Raw genomic sequence first — 19,844 nt, 5'->3', positions numbered from 1 at the left:
CTGCTATCTGTGCAGATACTTTATATCATATGCAATATATATAGAGCTACTGCAGTGGACCTCAACATGTATTTATTTATTTTTTATTTTTGTCTTGGATTGCGTTTCACTTGTGACGACTTATCCCTGAATATGTAAGAAGAGCATTTACATCCCTGGATTGGTTCATTTTAAGCGCTTTTGGAGAAGCTACAATTTCACAGGGAAAAAAAGGAAACCTTTTTTTTTTTTTTTTTTAAGTTAACCACTGCAAGGACCTGTTCATAGACAGGCATCCATTACGTTTAACCAGACCGGTCTCTACAAGAGAAGAAAAAGCTACTTCTGCTACAAAGAATTATTAAGGTTTTAAAATAATACAAAAGGAGGACTTATAGTCCCTTCAGTCTTTTGCCATAGGTATCGTGTCCCTCAGATTTATGGTAAGGAGGAAAAAAACCTTCTTGAAGAAGTCTCTAGTCTACAGGGGTAATCAATGTCTGGGAAACTAGCTGAATACGTTACATGTTGTTTTATTATACCAGAGATTTGCCAGGTACACTTTCAGAGGATCACAGATCACGTCAGATGGACTAAACCCACCTGTGATTCTTAGAGTACATGTGATTTTTCAAAATCTATTTGTGTGATCACAATGTCTATAGAAGCTGGACCAAAACGAGAAAAGATAATAAACCTTAAAGGATAAAGTAAGGCTAATCTAAAATCCCTTTTCAGCAAGCTTGAGGCTAGATTATGATGGCAGGTCAACTATTTCAATGCCAGCATTTGTTTGCTTTTTTTTTTTTTTTTTAAAACCAGACTGTACTCCTGTGGTCTTAGCATAAAGAGTTAAAGGACAGACTTATTCAGTCTTTTACACCTCCACATTATGTGTCCATACGCCTGTTTTCTCATGGACTCGCATGGATAGCTCGTGATTCATCTGCTGTAGTAGCAGACCTTGCATTTCACTATGGTGCCATTTTCCTTTTTGCACCTACTCTGTGCTGTCGCCATCGCTAGAGTTCACTAGCTGAGAACAACCTGATGTGCCTTGCTTTAGTCCAATCTGTTATGTTACTTATTCCACTGATCTTATGCTGAGTTTTTCCCTGCTCAAAACTCATGTGGAACCCACACAGCCGCTCCTGCTCTATACACTATATATGCATCTATTGTTGTTTGAAAAAACTGAATGTTTCCTTAATGTAAATTAATAATTGTACAGTTTAATTTCTTGTAGATTTAAATGACAAAAACAGTTACGTTTCTCTTCGTTAAGCCCACTCAGTTAGCTCCACAAGAAACCACTCGAAATACACAACTCCCTCACATCCCTCTACCAGTGCGTAATTTAAAAGCAGATTTGTGCATTTCCACTACAAAACATTGGTAGTACCAAAAAACTGACCCTGGGAAAGTGCCATATCATTGCTGGGACCTAAGTTGAAAGCACTGATGGTGGCTGTAGAAAAGGCTAGTGTACCAGATTCACAAATTTGCAACCCACACATTCGGTCCTATTAAACCCACGTGCAGTGGACTGGTTCTCAAAAAGTAGCCTGGCAGCTATAGTTCTTTGAATGGGTAGCATAAACACACAGTACAGTGTATAAACTGCCTTACAGTAATAGTATGCAGGTTGTAGAGAATATCACTGCGAAGGTGAAGTCTTAGTACTCACATGTCACACTGTTACTAATTCAGTTGCACTGGCTCCCCATTAACTTCAGATTTCACTTTAAGATTCTGATTTTGACTTTCAGAGCTCTGCATGGAGAAGCACCAGCATACACGAGTGAACTCTTACATGCATACATCTCCAGATCATCCCAGAGGCCATGTAATCAGGGGCTGCTGGCTATGCATCATATAAGCCTGAGAACTAAAGCAGAGAGTTTTGCAACAGAGGCCCAGACTCTGCAACTCTCTCCCCCACAGAGCCCCGAGCGCTGTGGACTGATCTCTTAAATATCAGCTAAAACCTCATCTTTTTAAACGTGCTTTTGCAGAACTTTCTGGCATTTTTGTCATGAAGCGCTTTGTGCTGCTGATCTTAAAGACCCTAAATGAAATTTGACTTACTCAAATATGCTTATTTACATTTAAATGAATCAATGGGTTTTATATTTTTAGTGGTGACTGAGTTTTCAAACTGAGTTTAAGGGTTTTAGATCAATACTCAGCAATGGCAATGTAACAATTTAAAAGCAAAAAGCTGAACAGTAAGATTACTTTCTAGAAAGGACACTGTTTATTCTGGATGAGCCACTGACCATACTCTCAAACCTGCCTTATAAAGTCAGTATAAATGAATCGAAGGAGGACATCACGTCTGGATAGAAACATCAGTTGATCCATCAGGGCAGTGACAGGCTACAATGTAATCAGCCTTACATTTACACTGAAAATCATTACTCTCTCCTCTCATTTACTGGCCCATTACAAATCCAACGTGCAGAAATAGAGTGCAAACAGATCATGTGTAACTGTCCAAATACTTAGACTGCACTGTAAATGTACTTATTTAAGCCACACGGCTAAGTTGAAAAACTGCAAATACAACCCATTTCATCATCCCTGTTCTCTCTCCCTCTCTCTTTTCAACTTAAACCAGGCAATTTGAGCAGCTGCATCATACTCAAAATGAGAACGAGGATGAGGATTAACCTGAATCTGTTATACTCAGGCAGGAGTGCTGAAGAAGTCTGGATCTGAGGAGGAGATGTCGGGAAAGCCACCATATTAGCCTGTTAGTCACAGTACGACTCCACCCTGATGCACTGCACAGTTGGGTAAACACTGCTTAGGTCAGGAAACCACATGGGACTCAGACTACCTCTCGCAATCCCAAGCCAAAAACCTCCGATACACCTCTTAATTCACCGTAAACAAGCAGCGTAAAAATCATCCAGTCCACTCTGAAGCTGAAAACTAACTAACTGGAAAACAGCCGCAGCCTCACCTTGGTTTCATTTTGCATAATTAGTAAATCAATGCTGTGTAGATTAGTCTTCCATTTCAAGGTCAGTGGAGCAGGTACAATGAATAAGAATGAAACAAAAGGAAGGGAAACATCTCTAATACGCACATAGAAGAGGCTCAAAGTCGCTACGAGAACACAGGATGTGTAGATGAAATCAAAAGAGGCAGATTTTTGGAATTAACGAGCAACTTATCAGTTATCGGTGATACAAAGCATCGGCACACTTACAACAACTTAATTCAAGACTATTCTCTGTTTGTATTTATAAACGGATCTGAAACAGTTTTGAGTAAACAACATGTACTATACATAGTTTCACCAGTATTTCGGTGTTTAGAAGGTGACTCTAAAGGAAAATGAGGGTAGAAGTGCAAGGCGAGTCAGTCATAATGCAAGTCCTGGGAGACAGTCTGTAAAGTTTCATGTGAAGTTTCCATCAGAGGCTGCAGGCATCCTCGGGCAATTCTCCCAGCAGTTCATCCAGGTCATCATCTGTGCAACAAACACACAGGTCAGCACATGAGACAGTATTTTAATGCCTCAGACATTTGATTAAACAAAAACAAAACAGCAATGATTGCAATTTTTCAACTACAATCATCAGGGGTTAGTTATTAAGTAAAAAACACACATGGTGCTGGTTTCATCTTGTAATGCTCTAATACTCAGTTGGATGAAAAACAAAGCAATGTATTTTTTATTAGGTGCTGCTGCAAATGAAAAATGCAAAGAGTGATTTGAGGGTGATGCCAGATCAAAGGCCATGACGGCATCATAATGGATTTGTAGAATAAATAGTCTGAATATAGCATTTTAATCCAGTTTTCCCGCTCACATGCATCGAGGCAGTGAGCTGCTGTGACCACTGGAAGCAATTCAGTTTGTTCCCGAAAGACATTTCGACACGTGGGCGGGAGGAGCTGGAGCTCAAACAGCCCCCCCTGTGACCACTGGATGTCGGTTTTTAGACTGCGCTCCAGAATTTTAGACCATAGCTAGATTTTGATCAGCCTAAGATGCTAACATTTCACATTTCTCCATGGAAATTCTCAGCTGTGGATTTCTTAGGATTTGTCCTCCAAAGACAGTCACTGTGTTTGTCATTTAGGCAAATTGAGGTAAAATTCTGGGACTAAGAATCCTAAACTTGGCTTGCCTTTTTGCATCATAACATTTTTAGATATGAGATAAATATTTGCTCATCAGACAAAAAAACAGTTTAAAAACAAATCAGGCTATGACTGATAGGGTTTCAGAATTGCAGTCAAATGCCAATGACCAAACATCATTAATGTTTTATTCGGAAAATAACTCATTATATTTCAGAGCGACAGCAGGCAAGCTCACGATGTGAGAAGAATTAATCTCTCTTCTGCTTCTCTACAAGCGTTGCTTGTACTAAGCTCTTTCCTCCCTGTCTGCAAGTGTTACTGCATGTGCCCCACCTGCATCCCAGCTTGGCTCCTGTGGTGCTGTGCTCCCACCACGCTCCAGGGAGCCTCTGCTGTAGCCTCTGCCACTGTCTACAGGGGCTCGAGGGTCTCCCTCTCTCTCTCTGTGTCTTTCCCAATCTTTTCCCTCGTCATCCTCTTCATCAAACATCAGCTGCATGCAGGAAACTGGCTCCTGAAGGACACCGGGAGACTGAGTGGGTGACAGCAACATCGGCTCCTAGAAAAGAATGAATATGTTTCAAAGGGACTGATGACAGGTTGACAGGACATATATCTAAAAAAAAAAAAAAAAAAAAAGTAAATATGTTTTTGTATTTCTTGGAATGTAGACGTGCTAATCTTATTTTCAGCAGCAGCCGTCCTGCTCACCAGGACCAGAGGGGGAAGCTGAGTGGAGGTCAGACTGACTCCATCAGCAGCGTAGATCCTCAGCAGGTTATTGGAAGTTACATTCAGGTAATGGTTACGATGGGAGGGGGAAAACACACCCACCTGTTCACACAAGTAAGAAACTGATTTGTAACCACTGTATAACTCAGATACAACACTATAGTTATATGATTGTGGGCGGTATGCCTTACTTGTTTGAGCAGCAGCACAGCCCCGACCTTAAGCTCCTCTGCTCTGTCCTCTAAAAGACGCCGATGAATAGTTCCCTGAATCTCCCCTTCAGTCCAAAGCATTATAAAGAAATAAAGTACAAAAAACATTTAAACACACACAACTACTCATAACTTCTCACAAAAGATACATTTTAGCTGCATAAACACATCCTCACTGTTTCACTTTCCTTCTTGAGTACAAATGTTTTTATCCATAATCTGCATTTTATGATCAAAATGTATGAAACGCTTCATTATTTACCTTCTTTTTTTTATTAATCTAGCAATAATTTTTTTATTTTCTGGACAGGCAACCACAAAAAAGTCTGATAATTCAATGAAATGGCATGAAAGCTCTCACTTTAATGTGCAAGTGAGTGTGCACGTTTGCACAAGATAAGAAGAAAACATGGACAATTCATAAAAAGATAACAGTCAGAATTTCTTTTCCTTCTATTCACATGTGAGTAGAAGACAAACTGACCTCCAAACAGCATAAAGGTAAAGATTCCTTTTAATCTGCTGCTCTTTATTCTTGTACTACTCTTGCTTAGTGAAGTGGAAAAAAAGGAAAATGATGCCATGCAGAAGTGGTGGTTTACCAACTAATGAGCTTCCCAGCTCCATGGCTTAATCAAAATGACTTTTAGGAGAGACCAGAGGGGTATTACTCCAAGGGAAGTTCAACACAGCCAGGCTTTCTTTGCTGTAGCTGGCTCAACAAAACCTAAAACCTTTCACTGTTACGCCAGGCTTTCTGCTTCCCGCTCTGTGTGACGCTCTCATAAAACCGGGCATTACATACATCACGACTCTTATCCACTAAACGATCCCTATGAGCGTCCCTACTACAATCAGAGAGCTTATCAGGTGATGATAAATAGATAAAGAACATAAAAAAATAACAGTAAAATGCAACACTGTTGCAGTTAAGATGATACTGAAGACCAGAGATTTAGCACCTGGTAAAAATAAATATAATTCTAATAGCGGCGGTTCCAGCAGTGTTAAAGAAACTCGACAGCAGATTAACGAATACAGTCTTGTGAGAATTTAATGCACAATTAGCGTTTCATTCAATGGTTTTACTAAGGTGCAACTTAACAGTATGCACATATAAAACATCTTTGGCAAGCAGAGAATCTATAATGCGCTTAAAACAGGCTGTAAATAAAACAATCAGTGAAAACACTGCACTTGTACTCAATTTTAAAGTGAAACTTGGAACATAACCAGCTCCTGAGCAGTTTGTGTGTTCAGCAGTAATTCAGACAGGTAAAAAGTATCTTGAACCACAGGAAACTCCGTAAACCCCTCAAGTGATCCAAATTTGCAGGATTTATGAATACTCTGCTTGCCAACTCGACCAGCTCTGCCAACTCTGAAACCTTGACCCAGCAATCATTAGCTACGAGCTCCAGCTGCCTAGCACTGACAGTTAAAATAATTCATGCCGACAAAGCAGGAGAAGGCTTCAAAATGACAGCAAAGTGTATTCATTTAGCTGTTTCTTCAGTTCATAAAGAGCCAGCAGTTAATAGATCAAGGTCAAGTTGATGTTAATTACAAGAAATTCATATGAAAATCACCATGTGACACCAAAAGACCTTGGGGAAGACACAGCAGACTCCTTTGTCTGAAAAATAGTTGAAATTTTGCAAATTAACATCTAAAAGCATTTTGGAACCAAAAATTTGACTAATGAAGTTGAAGCGAGGCGTAGAAAGGGTGGGTGCAGCAGCGAGTAGCACTTGGAAAAGTTTCCTTAGCAGAAGCAAGACTGGATTATACTCATTACCAGCAAAATCTGAAGACAAAAAATATCACAATCTCTGTAAAAAACAAACAAAACTCAGGACAAAAACAGACAATAATGATAAGCACAGATGCCTTCTGCCGTAGCAACAGAGAGAAAGGTCTCTACCAAAAGTCTCTCCATGCTGTGATGCATACCAAAGGACATTATTAAGAGTCGACCATCTAGGATGCCCCATAATTTGCTTTGGGCCTTTTATTGGCCATTTTGAAACTGAAACAGGAAACTGAGTGTGAAATTTAAAAAATAAAAAAAATAAATAAATGTAAATAAATAAATGGAAGAATCAGGTCACATTTTACATGCCTAGCTATTCACAGTAACCCAAAGTTTTGCAAGCCGATCCACATTTCTAACAATGCAGGAAAGCTTTTTGCACACTTTGTGATGTGATTATTCCGAGTAAATATTCAAACCCAAGAGGATTCAAGTATTCACGTTTGACAGAAATTTCCAAAAGAAACCAGAGACAGCAGCATTTTTGCACACATTTCCATAAACTTTCTGACATATTTAGTGTAACGGTTTGGGCAAAAAAAAAAAAAAAAAAAAAACCCCACACACACACACACACACACACACACACACACACACACACACACACACACACACACACACACACACACACACACACACACACACGGAAAGCCAAAAAAAGGATTTGAACAGTGTGTCACTCTGAATAAATCCCAGATTGTATTGAGAGCTTCAGAACAAACCTGGAATAAAAACCTTTTAACACCACAGCTTCCTTCTTCAAACTCATAAGAATAAAACTGCATGTTTATTAGACAGCTAAGCTGCATCTAAAGATCCTCATCAGCATCTCCCAGATATGGTTCTTCTGTTTTCATATAAATATAAAAATATCAGAAAATAGTGAAAAACTTTCCTGAAGCTCAGAATGACATCTTCTAACTCCACAGCAGACTCTGCTGTCAAGAACGTGATCTAAAGATCCGTGTTTCCGTTTTTTTCCACCACTAGACTGCTGTCATACGCACCGAGTCGTGTTTATGTACACATTAGGAATATTTTACCCATTTTAAACTGCAAAAAGTCCACAAATGGAGGCTCGAGGGATCGGCAGCGACATGAAAGAGTTCATCACTCACCAGAAGCAAGTGTTTGAATCCCCCATTTTTCATACTTATATATACACATATTATGATGATGATGAAAGCCCAATATTTTTCGTTAATGATAAATGATTAAGATACTAATATGTTGATTAATTTCTCGTCAGCTTGTTTTTTTCCCCCAGCACTAGTGGATGTTAAGCGTGCACTGTTAGCAGCTTCTCAGATAACACTGTCTGCTGGGTAAAAAGCGAAGAACCTTCCAGCAGGTCAGGGTCACATGACTAAGCAAACAGTTTCTTGTGGTGTCAGAAGCACTTAATACCCACCCACTACTGATGCCAATCTGTGGCAATTGAATCACTAATAAGCACTTAAGTCCGGTGTTGAGAGCAACATCCACTCCTGAGTGATGATAATCAGTTCACCTCATGTGGCTGCTCTCTGGGGGCCATGGCAACCGACTCAGCTTAGAGGTGCAGCAGACAAAAGTGGGGGGAAAGGTTTAAGAAAGAGCGGGAGAGGAAACGAAGACGGGGTGTGTGTACCGACTGCATGTACGTGTGTGTATGTGTGCACGCAATCAAGCGTGTTACAATAGCTGAACTCTGCTCTCGTACCTCGTGGAGCTCAATCAGGCGAGCTCCCAGTGAGCAAATGTCAAATGTGCAGGAAAAAGCTCGCAGCTCGTCTGCTCCCATGGTTCAGCACTAGTTAACACGCTTTCCTGTTTCTTTTCCCTACCGAAGTTTGCTTTGAGGCTCAAGTGCTCTACTAGAGTCGAGCATTGTAATTGATTCACAATGAATCATCATATTTATTTTAAGACTGAGCGTGTCTGGGTTTGTCTGTTACCTGTCAGGTCCTTAAACACTGCCTTGGCATCAGCATGCGTGTGGACGATGCTCTTCAGAAGCACAGCCATGTTTGGAACTTTATTTCTGACCAGCTGTTTCAGTGCAGCCTAACAAGAAGAGGGAAAATACACACACAGACAAACACACACACGATAACTTTTGCTAACAATATTTCTAAATAATTCATGGATTAACAGATTAAATATAAAAAAGTTGATCATTCATCTTTTTAGTAATGGTTCAAGCAAAAATATCAAATTTTTTTCTTGTAAAATGGGTCTGAAGCATTTTTATGTTGAATACAGTAGAAAACAGAACTCGATTAAGTGTTAAGGAAAACATGGAAGCTAAATAAATCAGCTGAGGATTGTCTGATGACAGTCTGATTTCATGGCACACATTTTACTCACATATGTATATTTAATGTTAGTATTATGAGAAAATAACCGAATCAACTGTTTGTTTATTTGTTTTTAATTGTGTAAACATGTTCTGTGCTCCAATTGGATACTGAATTTTAAGAACTCTTGTGTGCAACTTCAGATTTTTTTTCTAAATCGTAAAATTTAAGCTCTAAATCTATCAGCACATCAGGGATAATGGGCTTTTCACATAAGAGCCTACCACCTGCACTATTTATTACATTTTCGATGGGAAGAGTTGGAGGACCGGAGGTCTAGCTGGGCTGATTGGCTGGTAGTACAGTGGGCAAGTGCAAGCCCAGACAACTGCTGGCTGTGCACACAAATCAAGAACACGCTCGTCTCCCACAAAGATAAAAAATAAATAAATGAATAAAAAAAATCATCTTTTGAGGTTCTGGGGCAGAATTACGCTTGTTTAGCCAACAAAATGCTTCTGCAATATAACAGCATGGAGGAAATTTTATTTTGACAGTGGACTACCTGCAGCTGTAGGATTCGCAATTTAAAATTTACAGGGACATAAACATGAAGGTTGGTTTCTGGGAGGCGGCTGGGGACTTGGCACCGTAAACGGCCAGCCAGGACGCCTCGCAAATGGACAGAATTATTGCTTTTTACCTTGTTTGACTGTGGCCTCTGATGTTTTGGTGGCTGTGAGCACAAAGCAAGAGAAAGCCCGAGTATATTTGCAGCCTTTCTTCTCTCAGTGACGGCCAGTTTAAAAACTTCAGTGTTGCTGATGCAGCGTGGTGTTGAATTTAAACCACATTCGCTTTAATTCACAGCACTGCCGTAAAGAGTGTGCAAAGTGCACTGTGACTGGGTGAAAATATGGCATCATATTGTCCAGGAGAGGTTTAATTTCTGTGCAAAGCCACATGCTGTCTTTTACGTAAGTGCTGAAGGTGCAGGGTTTGGAGTTGCTTAAAAGTGCCTCATGTGGGTGTAATACTTTTGACATCAACTAGAATGCGAGGGTCTGTTTGAATCTCTTCATGTGGACATCCATGTGCCCTCCAATGTGCCAAAACTGCAAGGTCGCCAGCTGTGCAAGCGTCCCTCAAGTGGAATAGGAACAACTAATCATCTGTGATGTCCACAGCTGTCTGCGAGTGTTTGCACGGGATTATAAACCCAGCCTTATTTACTTTAGATAAACTGAAAGTGTTCAGTCATTCTAATAATCTATGATAACCTGATGCTTTGAAAGAAACTTTAAAAATGATATCAAATCTTCTCCAGTGTACCAACCTACTGATTAACCTCAGTTTTTAAATTAACCCTCAACACAAATCTGGTGTTACGAAGATATACTGATGGAAGTAAATACACAGCAGTGAGCAGGATTTCCTCTTGAGATCAACCTTTCTTTACACTGCATTTGTTAGAACACATTGGGGCGGTGTGGTAATTTGTTTATTCACGAAAACCAAGGATTTGGGGAAGCCGACATTCACGTCAACGGCTTAACCTGAGTGAGCTTATCCAGCCTCCTGCCACCGACTCTGCTCCTGTTAAATGGAGCCAGTGACAAGCAAACACAGCAGAATCCACCGTGTAAGGTTTCAAAATGACTGCCACTCAAAGCTACTTCACACTGGCAGCCCTTCACACACAGCTACAGGAGAGCGACAGCAGAGTCCCCATTAGTGTGACTGATGAGCGATCGTACCGTTTATAATTACACAACACCTCCAGGACAGCGCCGTCATTTGTCCTGATTATGCCAATAGACCTCCAACGGCGGCAAACGGGCCGTTGTGGTGTGAAGACACGTAACTTGTAAAGAGGCTTGACCTAAATATTAGACAGCGCTTGAATAAACAGTACGAGTGGGACTTCTTCTCTATTTGTATAACGACGATGTCAGCTCACCTTGCGAAGCACCATGACCACACTGTAGGAGTGCAGGAAGCATGATGGATGCCTCTCATCCAATCCCATCTCCATCTTCATCGCTGCCCAGGCACCGCCACTGAACTCTTCTTCCTCAGTCTGTGAGCTGGAAGCCTTTAACATAAAGTTTTTACACCCACAAACATACAGCGACACTATAAATGGAATTCTTGACCTTTGCTGGTTCTTCCAAGTGGCTCTAATTAATATTTCACACAAATAACTGTAAATAGTGTTATGTAGAGCAGCGGTCCCCAACCCCCGGGCCACGGACCGGTACCGGTCCGTGAGTGATTTGGTACCGGGCCGCGAGAGTGAGACTCGGGTGTGAAATGTATGGTTTTCAGGGTTTTCAGCGTTATTTTGTTATCGTTTTTTCGTTAACTCGGTTTTCCTGGGTCTTTTCACGTGTGTTATGAATAAATCTTATTTTTTTCGGTACCGGTACTAGTTTTATTTTGTTGTATTTATCCGCGACACCTTAAAGGCCGGTCCGTGAAAATATTGTCGGGCACAAACCGGTCCGTGGCGCAAAAAAGGTTGGAGACCGCTGATGTAGAGTACTGCATCCTGTACAAACAATGCACAAATTGGCAGGCAGCTACTCGTCCTACGTAGACTAGCTGTTGAACAGAGTGGAGCATTAAGCAGCTGATGTGCCAGATGTTTCCTTCAGGAGAGCAAAAGTGAGAGAATATTGCACTTGACATCAGGGGACTATTAACAAGCTGGATGTGTAAATAGGCAGCTCTTTGCCATGTCAGCTCATAAGGTGGTGTCAGTGTTGTTTTAGTCATTCATTTCCGCTGCCTCCATGTGGCCAATAAAAACATCTGCTCATGATTTACTGGCCTCACACCGTGTAGACACCTGGCATTTTCAAGTCTTTTCTGTAATCTCGTCTGCTTTTGAAGGTGCAACAGTGATAGAAAAGATGGAAAAAAAACCTGCTTTATTTACCTGACTTGGTAGTCGAGCCACAGCCCCATGGGCAGGAGTCTGAGGAACAGAAACCACAATCTCATCCAGGTTCTGACCCTGAGGCTGAAAGAGGAAATTTAAATCACTATATGCCACCAAGATGGGAAATAAAAACAAACAAAAAACCCAAAACAGAACACATAACTAATGCATTTTCTTTCTGAGTTCTACTCAGGCGTGTTTGCCTTGGCTTGACCATGCTTGTGCTTTCATTTGCAGAAAGCCAGATTAGGAGAGAGTGCATCAGCATCACATGAGACCAACCTGCTGTGGCAGAAGCCCAGCTGGACCAGGGAAGCGCCGGGTCCTGGGCTGGCGTGGCTCTGAGCGAGGCCTCTTCTTGGGAAGCTTATTGGAGGCAGAGACTAGCTGGACCAGGCGATTGGTGAGTACTGGCGTGTGAAGAGGATGAGAGCTCACAGAGGGAGAGGGGGAGGAAGAGGGTGCCGGGGAGACTGTATCAAAGAGGTTGCGGGGCTGAGGGGAGGGTCTTGGAGTTGTACATGTTTTCTGTGGCTGCTGAGGTTTGTTAACCATCCTGGAAAAAGAGCTCGGGGCTGGAGAAGTTGCAGTAAAGCCAGGGAAAACGTCAGACTTCTGTGGAGGGGCTAATGGGAAAGCAGGACGTGGATTTGGATGTTGGACAGGTGGAAAAGGAGCCAAATTGTGACCAGTGGAGCTAGAAGTCTTGGATGCGGCGCTAAGCTCCCTCACTGTCCGAACAGGTAGTGTCTGAGTCTGTCCACAGGTCGAGGGTCGCAGCATTTTGGCTGGAGGCTCTACTGTGGGCGCACGTGGAGCAGAAGGTTCAGGCATCCGTCCCATTTGGCCATCACATTCCTCCAGGTCTGCCAGGTCAACATCCCAGTCATCAAAGTCATCCTGAGCCACACAGGGCTTCGGCAGCCCTTTAGCGTGAGCGTGACTCTGTTGTGTTGCCCGATTTGGCTCAGAGTTATTCAGCGTGGGAGAAGGAGTAGGGAGAGGAGAGCGGGAATGAGAGGAAGATGAGAGCCGTCTCAACCCCAAAGCAACAGTTTGTCCCGTAGCAGTAGTGTGCGTGCTGCTCTCTGATGCTGTGCCATTGCATGGGGTAGCTGATCTCTCTCCAGTTTGCTGGAGGCAAATTTTCTCCGGCTCTCTGTGAGTAACAGAGGAGGCACGCAGAGCACAGGATGACACAGCAGCTGCCACATCGGCTGGTCCAGACACGGAGCAGGAAGCCCAGTCTGTCTCGAGCAGGTCCTGGGAAACACACACGCACGCACACGCACACACACAGTGGGATTACGAGGGAACAGAAGGAGGACCATTATGTGACGGAAAGCAGCCTGAAACGACAGTTAAATAAAATCAGGTGTTATTATATTTACTGATTATTACCTCATCTTCAAAGTCCTCGCCAATGCTGAAAAGGCCACTTAATTTACAGGTCTGTAACACAAATAGAAACACAACAATAAAACACAGCACGAGTACCAATAAATGTCAATAATAATAATAATAATAGTAATAATATGTCCTGGTAAACTCGAAAACGTGACACACATTTGAGCTACTTAACGTGTATTAGCTTAGTTAGCCTCAGCTGCGTTCAGTTTGCTGGACTTACCATTGCAGTCATGGGCTATCGCGATAAAAACCGTTGTTGATCACTTTGAACAAATATACCAGACTTTGTAAGACATTAATTGCCATTTAATGCCGGCTTACAAATATGATCTCTGCTATTTTTTCCTTTTTTACTACAGTTAAGCGAGACTAGCTTGCTAGCCACAAGTAAAGTTTATCTGGGCTGTACTGCTTGGTATCGCGCCGCCACGTTCAAACACGACGTGATGACGTAAGGAATGTTTTTACAAAGGAGGTTGAAGTGAAGCGAGATGATTCAATCCCCATATTGCCATTAGATGTAGCTCCGTTTTTGTTCCAAGTTTAGCGACGCTACGACGTGGTTAATAACAAACCTATCTAAGTAATAAAAATAAACGATTCACGCAAATACTAATTTTCCTTAAAAGACAAAATTCTTTAGCAATTTTGTAATGTCTCCCAGACGAGACATCCAGACGAGCTAGTATCATCTCTGAGAGAGCAAAACATTTTCTTTCTTTTTTTTTTTTACTCGTGAGCAGTAGATGTTCAGGTAGACAGCTGTCGTAGTTGTGAAAGCTATCAAGTTTATTCGTAATAAAGTCCAAAGTTCTTCTTACCACCTTTCCCTTACGTGAATTTCAGGACGCTATGAATTTATTCACTTTTTAAAGTTGTGATCACGTGGCCTTCTTCGTTGATTTGTATAGATTATCTTGATACTTCTATGCTCTTTGGCGTTCATGGCCGTAATAGAGCTAAATGCTGGGTCGATACTGTCATCTAGTGGTCGCTGTGGAAACACTTAGTATCAGCTTACGTTCTGATCTATTAATATTCAGTGCTGAACTTGTGCAACAATCTTGTGACTGTAGCCACCACGGAAGGGCATTTAATTTGGAAATCGCTTCATAATAGTTTAATTTCAAAGGGAAATGAACCTGATTCTAGCTGTGAAAGTATTTAGTTGACCTCTGCTTGGACTCCTGTCACTCACAGCTGTTCCATTAAAGGGTGAGTAAACGCTGCATGTTGCTATTTTCAGTAAACAGTACTTCCCAGTGCTTCAGAGGCTGGAGGCTGGCTTTAGCGGGGTGAATGTGTTAATGTCCTGCTGTGATAAAACTGGAAAATGGCATGAAATCAGTACTTTTAAACCTGTGTTTTGACTTTAAGGCCCCATGTCAAAGGACACATTTCCATTTACCTCTACGTCACTGCGCTCTCTGAGACTGGAGCAGGCGTTTCAGGAATGGGAGGATGCACGGCGGGCACTGGCTCACAGGAGAGCCATGACTAGAGCGCCTTTGCCTCGGGCCCCAAGGCCTCCTCCCCGTCAGCAGCGGCTCCAGGAAGTCAGGGCCCCTCCGCCCCAGGTGAAGTGCAGAGACACTGCCGTCCACAACACCTTCATGTGCGGGGACATGAAAGGAGTGTATGCAGTGCTGAAGGACCCTGCTATGGTCAATGCCTTGATGGAGACAGTGCATGAGGAGATGGTGTGGGCTCCAGAGATGGGTATGACTTTACAGATCTCTATCTTTTAATCTTCTATAAACGCTTTAATTGAATGAACTCCCTTTTCCTTCTTCCGCCAGGCATGTGGACCATGAGCTCCACGGTGAAACAGACCTCAGCCTTACGTCTGGCTGCCAGCAGAGGACACACAGCATGTGTGGAGGAGCTGCTGTTTCGTGAGGCGGAGGTGAACGCTGACCCTGGGGGCAACACAGCCCTCCACGATGCCTGCATAGGTGGCCATTCTATTTGTGTCCAGCTGCTGCTCTCTCATGGAGCAGAGCCTGATCTGTTGGCTGCAGATGGCAGTGCCCCTCTTCACCTCTGTACCTCTGCCCAGTCATTCCAGTAAGTGCTAAAAAAGCTGACGACTTTATTCTTATTGTGCTTAAGCAGAAATATTCAGCAGAGGGTATTGTTGCCAAGGAGTAGCTGAAGCAAAGCTTTATATTAATCTTGTCTTATATGAAAAATGTCCTTTAAAGGCTATTTTCTCAACTGCGGTAAAACAACAACAACAAAAAAACCAACGTAGTTTAATAGAATGTAATGTAATAATACAAATCTAGTGAGCCAGGAAAAAAAACATTTCTGAGATATTATGAAAAATATCTGAGGGAGATGGATTTCTTATGGACTGAATGTAGATATTGTGCATGTCGTGACCAGTAAATGTCCTATTCTTTAAAGCTGCGCTGAGCTGCTTTTAGAAGGAGGTGCAGAGGTCAATGTGAGGACCAGGGAGTCGAGACTCACACCTCTGCATGTGGCTGCTCGGCGAGGCCTCGAAGAGCACGTCCAGCTCTTTCTTAGCCATGGAGCTGATGTGTTAGCCACAAATCGAGAGGGCGAGACCCCTCTGAACGCTGCATGCTCCGGAGCCGAGAGACCATCTGAGGCCGGACGCTATCTTCGTGTGGTTCAGAAACTTCTGGACGCAGGAGCCGATGCTCGAACTGCAGGCAGGAAGCAGCACACTCCACTGCACAACGCCTGTGCAAACTGCTGCCCCAGGATTGTAGACCTCCTCCTGCAGCATGGGGCCAAGGCTGATGTCACCAACTGTGCAGGATACACAGCCATGGACTGTTTGCTGCAGGTAGCAGATGCTGTGTATAAGAGCAACAAAGTACTATTTAGCATTGCAAACACAGAAACACATTTTTAAGTTCGAGCATTCGGATAAAAACTTTTCTGCTTGGTTCTTAAGGTGGTAGAAGATTTCCCGGACCAGCAACCTGAAGCAATTGCACGATCACTTCTGAACCACGGAGCTAAGCCTGTTTCACCAAAGGTTTGATCAAACAGCCACGCTGTGAGGGAATGTGAGAACTGCTGCATATAAATTGTAGTGTTATCTAATGCGCGCACACTGACAACACTGACTCCATGCCAGTGCTGTCAGTGTGGTGATGAAACTTCATGAGGCAACAGTTTAAAAAAATATATAAGGCTTAGATAAATACTACATCAGGGATTGTAAAAAAACAAAACAATCTTTAAATGAAATACTAATACATGTCAAAGTCTGAAGAGTAGAAACAAACAAGAAAAAAACATTATGAAATATTAGATGGGGGGGGGGGTCTATCTACATTTTTGTAAATCTGCAACAAAATATGTAAATAAAAAAATGTAAACACTTTAAAATTAGACAAAACCAGCAAAGTTAGTGAGAACGTAAAAAGCAAAAAGTGAACATGGAAAAAAGGAATAATGTCAATATGTCCTTTTTATTCAAATTAAGTCTTTCTCTCCATTTCAAGAAATCCTGACTTTTATAAAGCTGCAAGTTGGGTTTATAATACTTGTTTTAAACAGCATATAAGTAAGCTAGTGTGCTGGCTGAAAGAAGACGGCTGAGACGCTGTAGTCTGCAGTTTGCTTCCTGTTTCGGCCTTTCTTTAGTTTCGTTTTTACTACCTCTTTCATTTAGGGAAAGATCATGGTTTATGTTCAAATATGAGAAGTCAGGAGTGAAACCAGGCTGCTAAAGAAAGTTATGCACATCTCTGACTTTCATTATGTTTGACATGCCTGAGCTGAGAATAGACTCAGTGATTAGTGATGAAACCTTCACAAGATCAAATATTTGATATAGTGTGAACAATTATATAAATACACCTGCCACTTTATTAGGTATACCTGTTTAACTGTTTATGAATGCAAATGTCTAATCATCAGCAACTTAGTGCATTTACGCATGAAGACATGGTAATAAAAACAAAAAACAAAAAAATGCTAGAGTTCAAACAGAATGGGGAAGAAAGGTGATTTAAATTACTTTGAAGGTGGCGTGATTGTTGGTGCCAGTGTGGTCTGATGCTTCCAAAACTCACACAACCATTTCTAGTGTTTACAGAAAATGGTCTGAAAAAGAGAAAATATCCAGTGAGCATCAGTTTTGTGGGAGAAAATATCTCATTTATGTCATAGCTCAGAAGAGCTGATAGAAACCAGGTAATCGAGAAACTCAAATAACCACCTGTTACAACCAAGGTGTGCAGACGAGTATCTGTAAATGCATAACAGATCAAACCATGAAGCAGATGGGCTCGAGTAGGGGTGTCCAACTCAAGGCTCAAGGTCCTGGTTTTAAATATTACCCTGAGTCAACACACCTGAATCAAATGATTAGTTCATTACCAGCCCTCTGGACAACTTCAAGACAAGTTGAGGCAATTTAGCCATTTAAATCAGCTGTGTTGGATCAAGGACACATCTAAAACCTGCAGAAGACTGGCCCTCGAGGCCTGGAGTTGGACACCCATGGGCTCCAGCAGCAGAAACCACACCGGTTGCCACTCATCAACTCCTTAAACGTGACAGTGATGTTACTGTACTCAAATGGCCTCTAAAGTCACCAGATCTCAATCCAATAGAGATCTTCTGGGACGTGGTGGATGTGAAGGTGACATATCTGCAGCAACTGCATCATGTCATCATTTCTACATGGACCAAATTCTCCACTGAATGTATTCAGTACTTTGTTGAATCTGTGAGATGAAGAATTAAGGCACTTCGGAAGGCAAAATGAAGTTCAACACACGAGTAGCAAAGTGTACCTAATAAAGTGGGTGGGGCCCTTATGTGTCAGTTGTAGATGGGATCTAAATGTGCTCAGCAGAAGCAGGTGAAATAGAGAAGAGGTGAATCTTTAATAGAGCGTCTCTCAGCTGTCATAGGATGAGAGGCCGGGCATGGCCCAGGGCTGGAACAGATGAGGAAGACAAGGAAACTAAAGCACAGACAAAACAGAGGAAGGCAAAGAAACACAGGGGACTCTGGAAAAATGTGCAGAATGAGAAAGAACGTCATTTAAATCAAAACAGGAAACAGAAACTTAACAAATACACAGCAAAAAACATGGACTGTGACACCAGTGTCATCAGCATGTAATAGTTATTGGTACCATATGACATAAAATTCATAAAGTAACATGTTTTATTACCAAAATAACATCACTTAAATGTAATAAGCTATTAAATGATTAATTAGTTACTGTCAAATTTTACAAGCAGTGTTTTATTTGCAGATGCTGAAGCAGTGTGTCCTCTCCCTGGCCACTGTCGAGGTGCTGCTGAACTCGTACCCCCATCTCCCGCCCTGTGAATGGATGGATGCTGTGTCTGCTGAGATATATGAGGTGAGCTCTCCACAGTGTTAAATCTACTCTCCTCTGCTTGTTTACCTTCAGCACTGTAGTGTTTCTGTTTCTACCTCCCTGCCTCAGGAGCATCAGTCTTTCTTCCAGTTGGTGCGTCAGCGAAGTGCTCAGCCTCGCTCTCTGCAGCATCTCTGTCGGTGTGCTTTACGTCAGCATTTAGGAGCCCAGTGTCACTCAGTTGTCAGCAAACTGGACATTCCCAGCTGTGTAAGGGATTATTTGCTGCTCTGTAATGATGGCACGCTCTTCTGACTGTACATATTGTGTATCTTGCCTCATTGGAAACTTATATTATTTTAGATTTCAGGGGTTTTCAGGTGGTGACCCTCAGATACACATGATAGAAATGAGCGTGTTACTTGACTTTACAAAAAAGTTGCACTGAAGAACACAAATGTATGTAAATTAGATTTAAATGACATGTTTGTGATACTATTTTAAACTAACAATTGTTGTTTGTGAAATTCATACACATTTAATGGTTTTATTTGTTCATGGGGAAGAGAATAACCAAGAAAACGTTCAGATGAAGTTCTAAGTAGTTTCGGGCTATTTACTGTTGATTTGGATTAGTTGGTGCTATATGTGTATACGAAATGTTCATGGAAGTAATGAAGAAGGAGCTGCAGACAGAGAAGTCAATGAAAAGAAGCTCCTGGTGCAGTTTTTCTCCTGATGTTAATGTCAGAGGAAGTTTGAAATGCTCGTTGTCGCCTCTCTCAGCTCTCATGGGGCAGAGACTGGGTACACACTGGACCCACCGGTTGCCAGGCTATTACAGGGCTAACACAGAGTTCACATATTTATTCATTTAATTAATTGATTTCGTTTTGAATCCTTTGTGAATACTGAACCTACGAACAACTTTGGGCCATACAAATCATAGGATTAATTTTTTTCTTAGGTGCTGTTATATATAAATTAATAAAATATTTAAACATTTTCAAATAAACAACTAACAACGATGTAACAATAAAACTGTTCTCAA

The 19,844-nt window shown here is 41.8% G+C and overlaps 2 protein-coding genes across 2 annotated transcripts; one reads left to right on the top strand and one right to left on the bottom strand.

Annotated features, from left to right (window-relative positions):
- Nucleotides 1-767: 767 nt before the first annotated feature.
- Nucleotides 768-13,969, bottom strand: hrob (homologous recombination factor with OB-fold). The gene is made up of 10 exons (XM_084925293.1): nt 13,691-13,969; nt 13,462-13,512; nt 12,343-13,323; nt 12,058-12,141; nt 11,077-11,211; nt 8,775-8,883; nt 5,004-5,089; nt 4,792-4,914; nt 4,414-4,639; nt 768-3,460 (listed from the first exon to the last, which is right to left on the bottom strand). Exons 1-10 carry the CDS (start codon nt 13,700-13,702, stop codon nt 3,405-3,407), a joined length of 1,863 nt encoding a protein of 620 aa, XP_084781419.1. The 5' UTR covers nt 13,703-13,969; the 3' UTR covers nt 768-3,404.
- Nucleotides 13,970-14,406: 437 nt separating this feature from the next.
- asb16 (ankyrin repeat and SOCS box containing 16) lies at nt 14,407-19,803 on the top strand. The gene is made up of 7 exons (XM_084925294.1): nt 14,407-14,685; nt 14,848-15,189; nt 15,270-15,537; nt 15,880-16,288; nt 16,400-16,483; nt 18,725-18,835; nt 18,923-19,803. Exons 2-7 carry the CDS (start codon nt 14,853-14,855, stop codon nt 19,106-19,108), a joined length of 1,395 nt encoding a protein of 464 aa, XP_084781420.1. The 5' UTR covers nt 14,407-14,685; nt 14,848-14,852; the 3' UTR covers nt 19,109-19,803.
- Nucleotides 19,804-19,844: the final 41 nt, after the last annotated feature.

Source organism: Perissodus microlepis, chromosome 4 (assembly GCF_051167445.1).
Source record: "Perissodus microlepis isolate ML-2025 ecotype Zambia chromosome 4, ASM5116744v1, whole genome shotgun sequence".
Taxonomy (NCBI): Eukaryota; Metazoa; Chordata; class Actinopteri; order Cichliformes; family Cichlidae; genus Perissodus; species Perissodus microlepis.
The sequence above is the reverse complement of the archived record's forward strand: the minus strand, read 5'-3'. Positions and strand labels throughout refer to the sequence as shown.

What these genes read in the sequence shown, in the direction of transcription:
- hrob (XM_084925293.1), bottom strand. An exon ending in CTGGGCTTCTGCCACAGCAG is followed by an intron (nt 12,142 to 12,342) that starts GTTGGTCTCATG and finishes TTCCTCTTTCAG; the next exon opens with CCTCAGGGTCAGAACCTGGA. An exon ending in GGAGCCAAGCTGGGATGCAG is followed by an intron (nt 3,461 to 4,413) that starts GTGGGGCACATG and finishes TTTGTTGCACAG; the next exon opens with ATGATGACCTGGATGAACTG.
- asb16 (XM_084925294.1), top strand. Translation starts at nt 14,853, where the DNA reads ATGTCAAAGGACACATTTCCATTTACCTCTACGTCACTGCGCTCTCTG. An exon ending in ACCTCTGCCCAGTCATTCCA is followed by an intron (nt 15,538 to 15,879) that starts GTAAGTGCTAAA and finishes TATTCTTTAAAG; the next exon opens with CTGCGCTGAGCTGCTTTTAG. An exon ending in CCATGGACTGTTTGCTGCAG is followed by an intron (nt 16,289 to 16,399) that starts GTAGCAGATGCT and finishes TTGGTTCTTAAG; the next exon opens with GTGGTAGAAGATTTCCCGGA.